This window comes from Trachemys scripta, chromosome 11, assembly GCF_013100865.1.
Source record: "Trachemys scripta elegans isolate TJP31775 chromosome 11, CAS_Tse_1.0, whole genome shotgun sequence".
NCBI classification, from domain to species: domain Eukaryota; kingdom Metazoa; phylum Chordata; order Testudines; family Emydidae; genus Trachemys; species Trachemys scripta.
The window spans coordinates 17269262-17281897 of record NC_048308.1 but is presented as its reverse complement, the minus strand read 5'-3'; the positions used below and the strand labels follow the sequence as shown (position 1 = coordinate 17281897).

Genomic DNA, 12636 nt, shown 5'->3' with positions numbered 1-12636 from the left:
CCCCGGTGCTCCGGCCGGCCAGGGAGAGCGGGGCTGCAGCCGGGCTCGCCGACCTCCCCCCGGTGCTCCATCCGGTCGGGGAGAGCGGGGCCCCGGCCGGGCTCGCCGCCCTCCCCGCGGCGCTCCAGCCGGTCGGGGAGAGCAGGACCCCGGCCGGGGAGAACAGGGCTGCGGCCGGGCTCGGCGCCCTCCCCTGCCGTGCTCCCCTCCGGGGGACAGAGGGCGGCAGGAGGCTTTTTTGACTGGGGCGGCAAAAAAGCCAGAGCCGGCCCTGTCCTGCACTAGTGAAAACTGTTCATGCGAAAATGTTTGGCAGGATCAGGCCCTCAAATGTTATCATTTGACCTTGGGAAAGGTACCATAATATATCTAAATAAGGAAATTCACACTCATTTCACACACTAGCAATTGGTCAACTGCGCACTTGAAAGACCACAAAATACATTAATATTTCATTTTTAATGTTGATTCTCATCCATTGCTTTTAAGATCATGTGTGACAGGTGTCTAATGAGAGGACATGAGTGTATCATAGACACATCTGAAAAGCTGTTTGTTTTGTTGTATATGTAATAGAGATTGTTAGTGAAAAATTTACCTGCCTGAATAATTAATTATGCCAGAATGGTAGTCACTCCACACTTAAATTTGGGTTCTTGTTTTTCACTTACAATGGGGCGTTCAACCTCTGGAAGTTTTTTTTGTTTGTTTGTTTGCTTATGTTTTAAACAGAGTATAAAGCCCCAATTTTCAGGATATAATCTCAACATCTGCTTGAATTTTCTGAGGATTTTCAAGTAAATCTGTTAATTAATTCCCAAATTCCAATAAACTAAAATTTAGCCTTTAAAAAGTTCACATTGAGTCTCATGAAGTTTCTGGCCCCTCTAACTAAAAAACTGGAGACTATCTAAAGTCAGAAATTTACACATAGTGAATCTGTGTCTCTGATATAATCATTTTGTTAACTAACAAAAAGACTAGTGTTATCTGTCATAACTGAATATTCATGCACCTTTGTTAGCTATTGGAGACCACAGCTTATGTTAGCCATATGTATTCTCAGACATGGTGTGAAGAAACCTAGTACAACATTGACTTTTGTCAGATGCCCTGGTAATACTCCCTGCATCCAAAACTGGAGGCTAACACAGAGCCTAGACAATGGGCATTGTTAGGATAGGGGGGTTTCTATTGCTTTGAGAAGACCTTTGACAAAGTTCCACATATATGCCACAGAAGGACCTCAGTGACACTTAGGTGCTTTGTTATCTCAAAAATATATAAAATATTACATGTACACACGATACTCATCCACCACAAAAAATAAACTGAACCAATGTTTACAAAATAATTAGTATTTACTATAATCCAGTATAGAATGGATTCTGCAATTGTGGATAAATTATCTTAATTGAAACCTATGGGATTACTCATGAAAGTAATTTACGTGCATAGGTGTTGGCAGTATTAGATCACTGTAAAGCAAGCATGTCCTTACTTTATTGTCTCTGTATGTTTTTGTTTGTCCTTGCCTATTCCATCATTGCCAAATCTGGTGATTTATTGTAAACCTCAGAATATTTTGTTTTTCTTAAATTATTACCCAAAATCTCAGGGGGGTTTTAAGCTTCTAGCCCCCATATTTACAGAGGAAAGCTGGAAAAACGTGACCCAGAATTTTTTTTTAAAATTTCATGCTTTTTCAAGCCAATCTCCTTAATTTTGGGGGTGCTGACTATCTTTTGCAGCTCTTGTGGGCAGCAATACTGCCATTCTGGCACTGTTTCATATCACTTCCATCTATTTTCTAGCCACTACCCTCACTGCACACCCCTCAAAATATGTGCTACTCTGAGTCTGGGCTAGGTTGAAAACCAGCTGTGGGGAAGAGAGGGTTGAGTCCAGTGCTTAATTTGTGCCAGAGCTGAGCCCCCGCACCTCTAGGTTTGGCAGTTCTGAGCCCTGGCACTTCTGGGCTTGCCACCTCAGTTGTGAAACTAAAAAAATTGCTTGTGCCCGGTACCTAATTGCTCGATCCTCCCACCTCTTTCATTACAAATTAAGCACTTGTTGGGTCCACTTTGGGGGGTGCCCTTCGTGCCTCTGGGTCTCCTCTAGGTCATCCAGCCCAGTGCCCTTGTTATGAGAGCGAGCCTGGGCTCCATGGGGCACTGGCTGAGAAGGGCTGCTGCCGTCCGGCTTCCCCACACCCTAACTCCGGCTACCACAGCGCCAATCTGCAGGCAGAGAGCAAACCCCTGGCTGTCGGGGCACTCAGCGCCCCACGGAAACGGCCGCAGGACACGGAGCCTCCCCGCCCCGAATGGGCAGCCCGCCCCACCCCGGACCCCTAGGCAGGGGCTGGGGCAGCCGCACATGCTCACTAGCGGACAGGGCATATGCGGCTGACACCCCCCGCCTGGGAGGAGCCACAGGCAGGCTGCCAAGGGGGGGGGGGGGGCGGGGGGATTATAAGAGTCCGGGGCGCGGCGGAGGGACTCCGGAGTTTATGTGGCACAGCTGCAAGTTGCGGAACGCAGCGAGACTCGTGGGCAGCTTGGAGGCAAGGAGCGGGAGGGATGGCGGAGGCGGACCGCACGGACAGCCTGGATGTAAGTGCGGAGAGTTGGGGGGACGGAGAGCACCAGGCTCGGGCGGGAGCCTGCCCCCAGCACTGTGCGCGGCGCGGGAGCGGTTCGCCCCGGTTGGCGCCGCACCCAGGGAGCGCCTGGCGCCGGGGCTGCAGCCAGGAGCCCGCACACGCACCCATGTGCCAGCTGTTTGCAAACAAAAGTGCATTGAGTCCTGGGGCCAGCGCGCGGGCAGGGGATTGCTAGGGGCAGGCGCGTCCTCTCTGCTCGGCTGGAGACGGGGGCGCAAGGGGCTAGGCGGTGGCTACCTTCGCCTAACGGGACCCGATGTGCGCTTTGCGTTTCTTCGCTCTCCTTTCTGAGCGCGCGTGTGAGGCGCCCGGAGCTGGACTTGCAGGGCGGGCATGAGCGGAGTCCCGCACTCGGGCTTTGAGCCCCATTAAAACTTGGCGGGGTTTGTGGGGGGTGAAAGGGCGGACTTTGGTCCCCAGCCTCTTGCTGTACTTGCGTCCCCTTGGGCGTTTTCAAGCGGAGCTGTCAGATGAATTTCAAACACTTTCCTTCCGTCCTTGCTGCCTTCTCAACCAGTGCCAACGATAAGGGCTGTCCTGGCTGGTTTGAGCGCACTGTTACAATGTAAGATTTCGAGCAGATGGTGCCGCCCTAATGAGTTTGCTATCAAAGATCAAAGTTGGATCCTCTTGGATCAAGCCAATTTGTTGCAGCGAGCCCCGAAATTCCAGTGTCTAAACCCAGGACGAGTCTAGTTGCTTCTAGGGTGCCCAAAATGCTGGGTACAGGTTTTGCAGTACTGGATTTTTTTTTTTTTTTGGCTCTGCTATTTTTTCAGTTTAGCCCGTGGCATTTTGGGGCCAAGTACCAGATTTGGGGATTTGCAGTGCTGTCGAGCCAGGATTCATCAGCCGCATGATATTTTGGAGATGTGGTGGTGGAGTTTGAGTGCCCACACTTTCTCTCCATTTAACCCGTGAAATTTTAAGGGGGAGAGGGGAAATAGGGCCAAAAATTGCCTAGATCTGGCAAGATTCATCTTTTATCTATAACTCGTAAAATGCATAAATAGGTCAATCCATTTGGAGCTGGTGTATCAGATTGTTTATAAGTGCCTTATAATCTCCTAGGATGCATAAATCCTCTGCAAATATTATATTTATATGATTTTTATTATATGTATATACATAAAGAGTAATTGCATAAGAGTGGCCATTCCCTCCAGCCTGTGTTGTTTTGCCAGTTTGGGTATTAGCCGTTGGTGGTTTCCTGATGCACTTTCATGCCTGATGCGGCCACTGTTTCGCTTCCCTTTTCCACTAGCGGGCACAGTTCAACAGTTTCCCCAGCTAGGCTCCAACAATCCCTCTTAGTCCCATGATCCCCTGCAACCAAAGCAGAGGGAGGGGAAGGTGTTTGCTCATGGTGACCTTTCTAAGGGTTGTGGCTCTCCTCTATTTAAGGGGTCACCTCTTCTGAGGAACTGTCAGTTGCTTCTCTGCAGGGAACCCTCACTATTATTGTTTTCTCTTCATCGCATTAGCTGAATCAATGGGAGATCTGGGGAAGCAGTGTTACTGGTTAGAGGATGCTTAGTTATGGACCTCTACACTTCTGTAGTAAGAATTAAAATGAAACTGTTCTTATGAGTGATATTCTTTGGAGACAAGTATCAGAGGGGTAGCCGTGTTAGGCTGTATCCACAAAAATAACTAGGAGTCCAGTGGCACCTTAAAGACTAACAGATGTATTTGGGCATAAGCTTTCAGGGATAAAAAACCCATTTCTTCAGATGCATGGAGTGAAAGTTACAGATACAGGCATAACTATATATTGGCACATGAAGAGAAGGGAGTTACCTTCCCTTCCCTTTTTTACCCATGAAAGCTTATGCCCAATACATTGGTTAGTCTTTAAGGTGCCACCGGACTCCTAATTGGGTTTTTTTTTTTTAATTCTTTGGAGAGCTATCCTACAGTAGCAGGGGATGGGCTAGCCACTAGGCGATGCAATAGACCTTTTCCATTGGTAAGGTGAAGCTGCTAAAAACATGATACAATAGGTGTACTGAAACTAGGATAACATTTCAGAGTGGCAATTATCCTTCGCGCCCTCTCCCCACACACAAACATTATTTCCCAAAGGGGAGGGAGAATTAAGTAGAAGTGATCAAAAGTTTTAAATATTGTTTTGATAATTAAGTTTAATGTAAGCTTCATCTTACTATGGTTTTTTTTATTAGCATTTGGAAGGCTTTCCCTATCCCTGACCATGCCTTCTTAGGAGGCTCTTTAGACATTAATGTGAAAGTATCTATACATAGTGAAAAGTCTCAGTGGAAGTGGAGTTGAGGTCTAACAGCTTTTCTTTCGTTTTATTGTAGCTGTATTCTGGGTTCACCATTGAATTTCCTGATAATGGCACTGATGAGCTTGGTTCGGGCCATGACTATGGGGACTTCGAAGAGCCATGCTTTGGGCATGAAAATGCAAATTTCAACCGTATCTTTTTGCCAGTCATCTACTCCATCATCTTCCTGACCGGAATCATTGGCAACGGATTGGTTATCGTTGTCATGGGCTACCAGAAGAAATTAAGAAGCATGACCGACAAATATAGGTTGCACCTTTCAGTGGCTGACCTCCTGTTTGTCATCACTTTGCCATTCTGGTCTGTGGATGCAGCGATAAGCTGGTACTTTGGGAACTTTCTGTGCAAGACAGTCCATGTCATTTACACTGTCAACCTGTACAGCAGTGTCCTGATTTTGGCATTCATAAGTTTAGATCGTTACCTGGCAATAGTCCATGCTACCAATAGCCAGAGACCAAGAAAGCTGTTAGCTGAAAAGGTAGTGTACATAGGCGTATGGCTACCAGCCATGCTTTTGACAGTGCCTGATATAATCTTTGCCAGTACTACTGAAGTAGATGGAAGGTATGTATGTGATCGCGTCTATCCTCATGACAACTGGCTGATTTCATTCAGATTTCAGCATATTTTGGTAGGATTTGTGTTGCCTGGTCTAATAATCCTGACTTGCTACTGTATTATAATTTCTAAGCTGTCACACTCCAAGGGTCACCAGAAGCGCAAAGCATTGAAGACTACAGTCATTCTCATCCTTGCCTTTTTTGCCTGCTGGCTGCCTTACTACATTGGCATCAGCACAGACACCTTCATCCTGCTTGGAGTCATCAGGCATGGCTGCAACTTTGAGATGATAGTACACAAATGGATCTCTATTACAGAAGCCATAGCATTTTTCCACTGTTGCCTGAATCCGATTCTTTATGCCTTCTTGGGTGCCAAATTCAAAACATCAGCACAAAATGCCTTGACATCAGTTAGCAGAGGATCGAGCCTTAAGATCCTTTCCAAAGGCAAACGTGGCGGACATTCTTCTGTTTCTACAGAGTCAGAGTCTTCAAGTTTTCATTCCAGCTAACACAGTCTCCTTCCCATCATTTTGTAATAAAGAACATTTTTTAAAAAAAGTTACACAAGATTTCGGAAAAAACAAGACTGACCATAATGTACAGTTTTATTTACGGTTGGAATTGTATATTTTCTTTTAGTTTCTGTGAAGTTTAATTGACTTATTTATATAAATATTTTCATGTTGATGGCAAAGTGTCTAGGCAGGACCTGTGGACAAGTGGTTAGTTCACGAAGTTTTAGTGCTTGTCTGATTGTATAGATATGTAAACTAAACACTTTTAGAGTGTAGCAAGTGACTGTTTAAAATTTAGAAAATGTTTTTCTGTTTGTATGTAAATGTTCCAAATGTGTTCCTGTTTAAAAATTGTTTTGATTAATATTCAGGAATCCCCCCCCACCCCCACTATAAGCTGTTTGGTTTACAATAGTTTAATTCTGCTGTAGACAATGTCACTTATAACCAAAGCCTCTTCTGTCAAATGCTAGATTTTTTTTTCTTTCAATTCTCAGTAATGGATTGGTTTGCAAAACTCTGCTATGTAAGGTTGTTAATAAAAGTACACGATAAAAACTATTTTGAGTGGTATGTTCTTTATTCCATATACAGTACTTTATTTTTCTTAACACTTTGAGTTGCAGTTATTAATGTTCAATCTTTGAAACCAACATAACTCATCTGATATGGGCCTAGGGGAAAACAAGAGGTTTCATATATATTGCTTGTCCAATGATGAAACAAACTATATTCGTCAATACAGACAACTGAGCAGCTTACGGCATTTATTTTGTACCAACTTGTTAATGCTTTTTCCATTAAAGCACACATTTAGTGTAGCCAACATTGCCTTTACAATAGCTTATCCCCACTTCAGTTAAACTGTTAATGGCTATTTGAAAACAAACAAACAAAAACTTCCTTTATTGTAATATACTACACCCAGAACATCCATTTAACCACCTTAACAGGTGCTATCAGCCTTTTAAGGAAAATCAAAAACATCCCTGTTAGAATGAGATTCTAACTGCTCATGGTAAGTATGCAACTTCCATAAAATGCTTTTTTTCAGGTGCTGTCTGATATCTGCATGTAACAAATCAGATTGGCAGTGTGTAGATATCTTGAAAGGAGATTTTACACTTAATGTAATTATATACAATCCAAGTTAAACTCCCACTCTGTATAATACACATCAGAAAAATTTGAAATCATGTTTGTAAGTACAACTAGAATGCAATCTAATATAATACAAGTTCTCGTGAGCCTTTTGCGATATCCTGACAAATAGATGATTTCCTGTAATTTAAAATCGTTTTACATGTGCTTCCCCTATAAGTATATTATATTTATATTGTAACGCCTAAGGCAAAATTGGGGTCTGATCCTGCTGACACTGACATCAATGGTGATACATTAGATTTGTCAAAGGTGACAAATGCACCAATTTAAAATGTCACTTAAGCACATGCTTAACTTTAAGCAGGTGAGTAGACCCATTGAAGTTAAGCATGTACTTTACTAAATCGGGGCCCTGCCATCCATTCCACAAAGCACAGATCTACTTGAACAGGAACAGTCCTCCCAAATGGGAGGATAGAGATGTCCCTCCTCTTTCACCTGTTCATAACATTTCAAAAACCCTTCCGGATATCCTTATAAAGTCAAATCCTACACTTCTGCAATAAGCTGTAGCGTTTTTTAACTGGCAGTTCCATAAGCCAACAATAGTCAAAGTAATTGAACCAAAATCCTTTCCTCTAATAGACATTTTATTCCAGCTGGAAACAAAGGTGGTATGCTGTTTTCTTTGTGAAAAGTGTTTTCCCCCCATAGAGCTTTCTCCATTGAGCTGCCCACATCCTGGTACGAATCCCAAGCAAAGTCAATAGTTCGTTTGCCATGCAGTGAAGTAGCTTATTGTTACTGAACTCATGTATAAACCATGTTACTGAGACAAGGTTTCTTAAAAGGTCAGTAATGTGGTTTCATTTCTATAGTGTTCAAATTAAAAAAATATCACATGCATGTTGCCAATAAGCTTAATTAACATATTCTGAGGACAGTATAACTTAACTTTTATTCTGTTTAAAATTTCAAAATCTGTAGTTGGGTAATTTACATTTTTTGTCCTAGGGGAAAAAAATACTATTTTTTTTAGATTTCCAGCCGAAGTAGAAACTCTTATAATTAGTGTTACAATCCTATTTCCTTATGCTAGTTACTACTGTGTATTAAAACTGAGAATTCAAAAGTAGTAAATAATAGATATCCAACCAAGAAGGAAAGCTCTTTGAGTATAATTTTTGTGTTCCCTCTTAAACAGAAGACATTGCAAAGTGCTTTTTACATGACTAACAATCGTAAGTTTGCTGTTTTGGTATTTTTAAAAGATACATTGTTCATATTAGCCACACAGCTCTCTTAATTGAAGCAGATATTGGCACTTCAGCAAATCGACTGAGTCAGAATGTGTTCTCACATGAGCGAGTATCCTAATGTTTTTATGGGGTTGCAGTGGTGTAAATGAGAGCAGAATTTGTAAAATGTGTTTGAAAATCTGAACATTTTCTGTATTTCTATTTCCTTGTTCTTTATTATTTAGGATACTTGCATGAATACAGGATCTTTGTGTCAGAGTTCATCTGCTTATTCCCCACCTGAAGTCATGTAATCCTCAGTGACATCAGCTGGGGAATTAGCAGCAGGAACAGATGAATTCTTGAGGAACAAAAGATCCTGTTTTCATCCAATTGTCCTGCATAACAGGGAACACAAGGGAAGCAAAATGAGGAAAAAAGGTATGGGGGCAGAACTTCCTAAACAGAATGTTGGTTTCTTGCTTTTTAAGTTTTCTGTGAAGAACCAGTTACCCATTGATTTTGACTCATTTATTTCCACCCCTATCCAATTACTCAGTCTCCTTCAGTTCCAATTACAAAAGCCTTACTGGCTATCAACCTTCTGCTGTTTAGTTGTTGATGAAATGTTTGTAGCACTCTTAACATTAATGGAAGTCATTTCCATTACACTTTGCAGTCAGTCAACCTTTACTTTAGGCAGAGAATTAGTGGAAGAGAATGTGTAAGAAAACCAATAGTGCATGCTACCAGTGAAGACCATTGAAAGGGACCTTTAAAAACAAAACACAGGAGGTGTTTGTGTGGAAAATAGGCTAGTGAATTAAAACCTCAGAGGCCTACTCCTACAGTCTTTCAGGATTTATTACACAAAATTACCACTGACTTCAATGGGATCTGAGAGAGTAAGCCTTGGAGGATCATGTCCTCAACATCTAGTAAGAGTTGTAAGATCTTTTCGGATTTGGCTCCAGAAAAGAAAACAAGGAAAAAAATAGAACATTTTTAAAGAAGTAAATTACACAACTTGAAACATTACAGAGATTTATGGAGACATTTGTAAATTAAATACAAATCTGTCATGAGGAAACTCAGTAAGAAATTATGGACCCAATTCTTCTCTGTTACAGTACTACATTACACTTCTGCAGATTTGCAATTATGTAAACAAAACGCAGAATTTGCCTCATTTTTTTTAAAAATGTATGATCTTTAAATACATCATAAAACTGAGGGCCTGACTTTGCTCTTATGTCAGTGTAAATCAGGAGCAATTTCACTTTAGCCAATGGATTTACCCCAGTGTAAAACTGGTGTCAGAGGTGAATCAGATCCTCAAGGTCCAGTCTACACATTGGAATAATCTCTGGGCAAATCAAACCCGCACATCAGAATTTTAGGAATACAGACTTCAGTCTCTTTCCAAATTAGTCATACTTCAGTAAGCAGAATAATCAGTTAATTGGTTAATTTTCAAGACACCCATTATGCCTAGTCACACCACTTTCATTATATAATAAAACAATAGCTATGTCTACCCTCTCCTAAAAACATCAGACAATGCACAGCAAATGCAGCACACATATAAACTCTGGTCACAACCCAGTTTATATATGTTTACTTGTGCTAAAGTGATATATAGGGTTAAAAGATCTATAATATATTCACCAAGGCCCAAATGCTCTCTTCCCATGCAAAAATGCTCAGAAGGGAATAGAGTAATATATACTCAAACACCTCAGCTGTACTTGAATTGCAGTTTGCAAACTCTCCTTCCCTGGTCTGGGGGACTCTGCGAGTTCAAAAGCGAGCAGAAGCAGCTGAGTAGAGGGACTCCTCCGGATTTCCCTGCAAACTTGTGCCTTGGCTATGGCAGCATGGCAGGGACAGTAGCCATACTCTCTCTTCCCAGCAATATTCTGTCATTCTGAAGGGTTTCGGGGAGTGCGCACACTGAAGGGTTAAGGCTGCTTTGGGAAACATTAACTCTCCACAAATTTTCCTATGGCTTTCATTTGAGGACCTCAACACACTTTTAAAACATTAGGTAATGCTTCCAATGACCCACTGAGGTAGGTAAGTACTATACCTTTTTATAAATTGGTAAACTGAGGCAACAAGAGGTTTAGATCCTAATTTTTAGAAGTGCCGAGTGCCTATAGCTCCCATTTACTCCCTTTTTTAGCACGTCTGAAAAATCAGGCCGTAAGCAACTTGCCCAGGGTGACACAGTGAGCCACTAGCAAAGTCTGAATTAAAATACAATCATGTAGCTACTGCTGTGATGGGAGCATTATAAATGCTAAAGATTAGTTCAGCAGATACCTCTATCCCCTGGAGCATGCTAGGCAGAACCAAGTTCAGAGTAACGGTCTGTTTTCGTTCACTCTACTGCCCCAATTGGATCACAGTCAGAATACTTTGTGTTGTCGGAGAAGGCATTACACAATAATTCATTACATTTTATATTCTCTCTCGTATGCTGGCCGGATCAGATGGCATGGACTCGACCCTTCAGAGCTCAGTTCTGAACTTGGGTGGTTCAGAGGTCAAAAACAGAAGTTCCAGGATGCAATAAGCAGGTGAAGGAAAGCTCTCTTGTTTTTCCTTGGCTAGTCTCACTGCACAAATCTTTTAGAGTGGGTTCTGCATCCGAACTTATGTATAAATCAGAACAAAATCACCAGGAAAATATAAAGGAAATTACAATAAACCATGTAGCCATTTACACAAATGCTGAAAGGTTTATCTTGTGATGGTGGAGCTCAAGTTGGACAATGAACAAAATGGCCCGCTCTACATGTTCAGTTGAAAAGCCCATTTTTTATATTGTTTGGGAAAGGAAATAGCATGATGAGGAAGTACTTCCTTGATCCAGACATGCCCCAAAGCTCCCTAACAATGGTGCATTCTTATATAATTCAGAGTGCTGAAACTTGGGAAACACTTAAGCAGATAGGGCCCTGTTAGTTTTGCTCAAAGGATGCCACTCCCTCACTTTATGTTTTGAAAGCTCTACACATTAGGTTTCTCCTTGTCGTTAAAACACAAACACAACTGCCGGTCACAAGTAAGTAGTAGTGTAAGAGATGACTGAGATCACTGATTATGAAGAGTCTACAATATTTAGAATTTCAAAAAACGTTTTCTCTCAATTATACAAAATTTATTGACTTTTTAATTTTTTCTCCCAATATATATAATCTTTAACATGCCTAGGGTTCATTAAGCTTTTCATACCTACTGTAGTGCAGTAAACAAAGTTCTGATTCTGCTGCCACTCTGGTACTGATGCAGTGCAGAGTTACATGGTAGAAACCAACATGACGTTTGCTCAGAACAAAACCAGTCCAAAAGGAGGCTGGCTCACATGTACATAATTGTACACTTTCATTGTAGATCCAAGAAATAAAATCCTGGTTCAACTGAAGTCATTGGCAAAACTGCCATTGATTTCAATGGAGTGAAGATTTCACCCAAGGTTGTGTTGCAGGTGGGATAGGAGGACACAGTGGTTAGCATGCCTACTTTCTCAAGTGTGGACAAGTGTCCCGTGACATACTCTCATTGAAGTCAATTCACGCACTACCTGCAGAATCATCCCTTTTATTTGGACACATTCTTATAGCCCAATCCAATGCCAGCTGAAGCCAAATGAAGTCTTTCCACTGACTTCAATGGGAGTCAGCAGAGATGACCTATGCCTGCCCATAGTGTGTGTGTGCAGGAGGGGCAGAGTGAGGGCAGCTGGCTCCAGCACTGTTACTGAGCATGCTCAGTCCGTGTGAGCAGGCTCTGTACAAACCAAGCAGCAAATCCGGGGGGAAGGGGACTATGACCCTGCATATCACATACACACCCTCAGCACCTCTGGGCCCACAAAAAGGTAGACATTTTAACATGGAGCACATGGAATTGTTCTGCTGAACTAACTGAAATAAAAGACCATATAATTTACTTTCTTCAGCAACATTTTGTCTTGCTGTCGGGAGCCCTGCATGTGTAGCTTTCAACAACTCATGAGCAGTTAGTTCTAGTGGCACCTACGTATTGGAAAGAAATGGGCCAATATTTTTTAAAATACCCTCTGAAATTCACATCACAACAGACTCTCACCAGACAAACATGGTCAATGGTATAAGAAATTTAAATTTTTCATTAAAGTATCACACTGTCCAGTCATTTTTTGCTATTGATGTTTTCCCTGCTGTTTCTACTTTCCTCTTTTTGAAGT

The 12636-nt window shown here is 42.1% G+C and overlaps 1 protein-coding gene across 1 annotated transcript; it reads left to right on the top strand.

The window, feature by feature from the left end:
* The first annotated feature begins 2466 nt into the window (after positions 1 to 2466).
* CXCR4 (C-X-C motif chemokine receptor 4) lies at positions 2467 to 6621 on the top strand. The gene is made up of 2 exons (XM_034786382.1): positions 2467 to 2615; positions 4990 to 6621. The coding sequence occupies exons 1-2, from the start codon at positions 2583 to 2585 to the stop codon at positions 6052 to 6054; spliced, it is 1098 nt and encodes a 365-aa protein (XP_034642273.1). The 5' UTR covers positions 2467 to 2582; the 3' UTR covers positions 6055 to 6621.
* The last annotated feature ends 6015 nt before the right edge of the window (positions 6622 to 12636 follow it).

Coding starts and splice junctions, on each gene's coding strand:
- CXCR4 (XM_034786382.1), top strand. CDS start 2,583: ATGGCGGAGGCGGACCGCACGGACAGCCTGGAT. Junction 2,616..4,989: donor ACCGCACGGACAGCCTGGAT/GTAAGTGCGGAG, acceptor GTTTTATTGTAG/CTGTATTCTGGGTTCACCAT.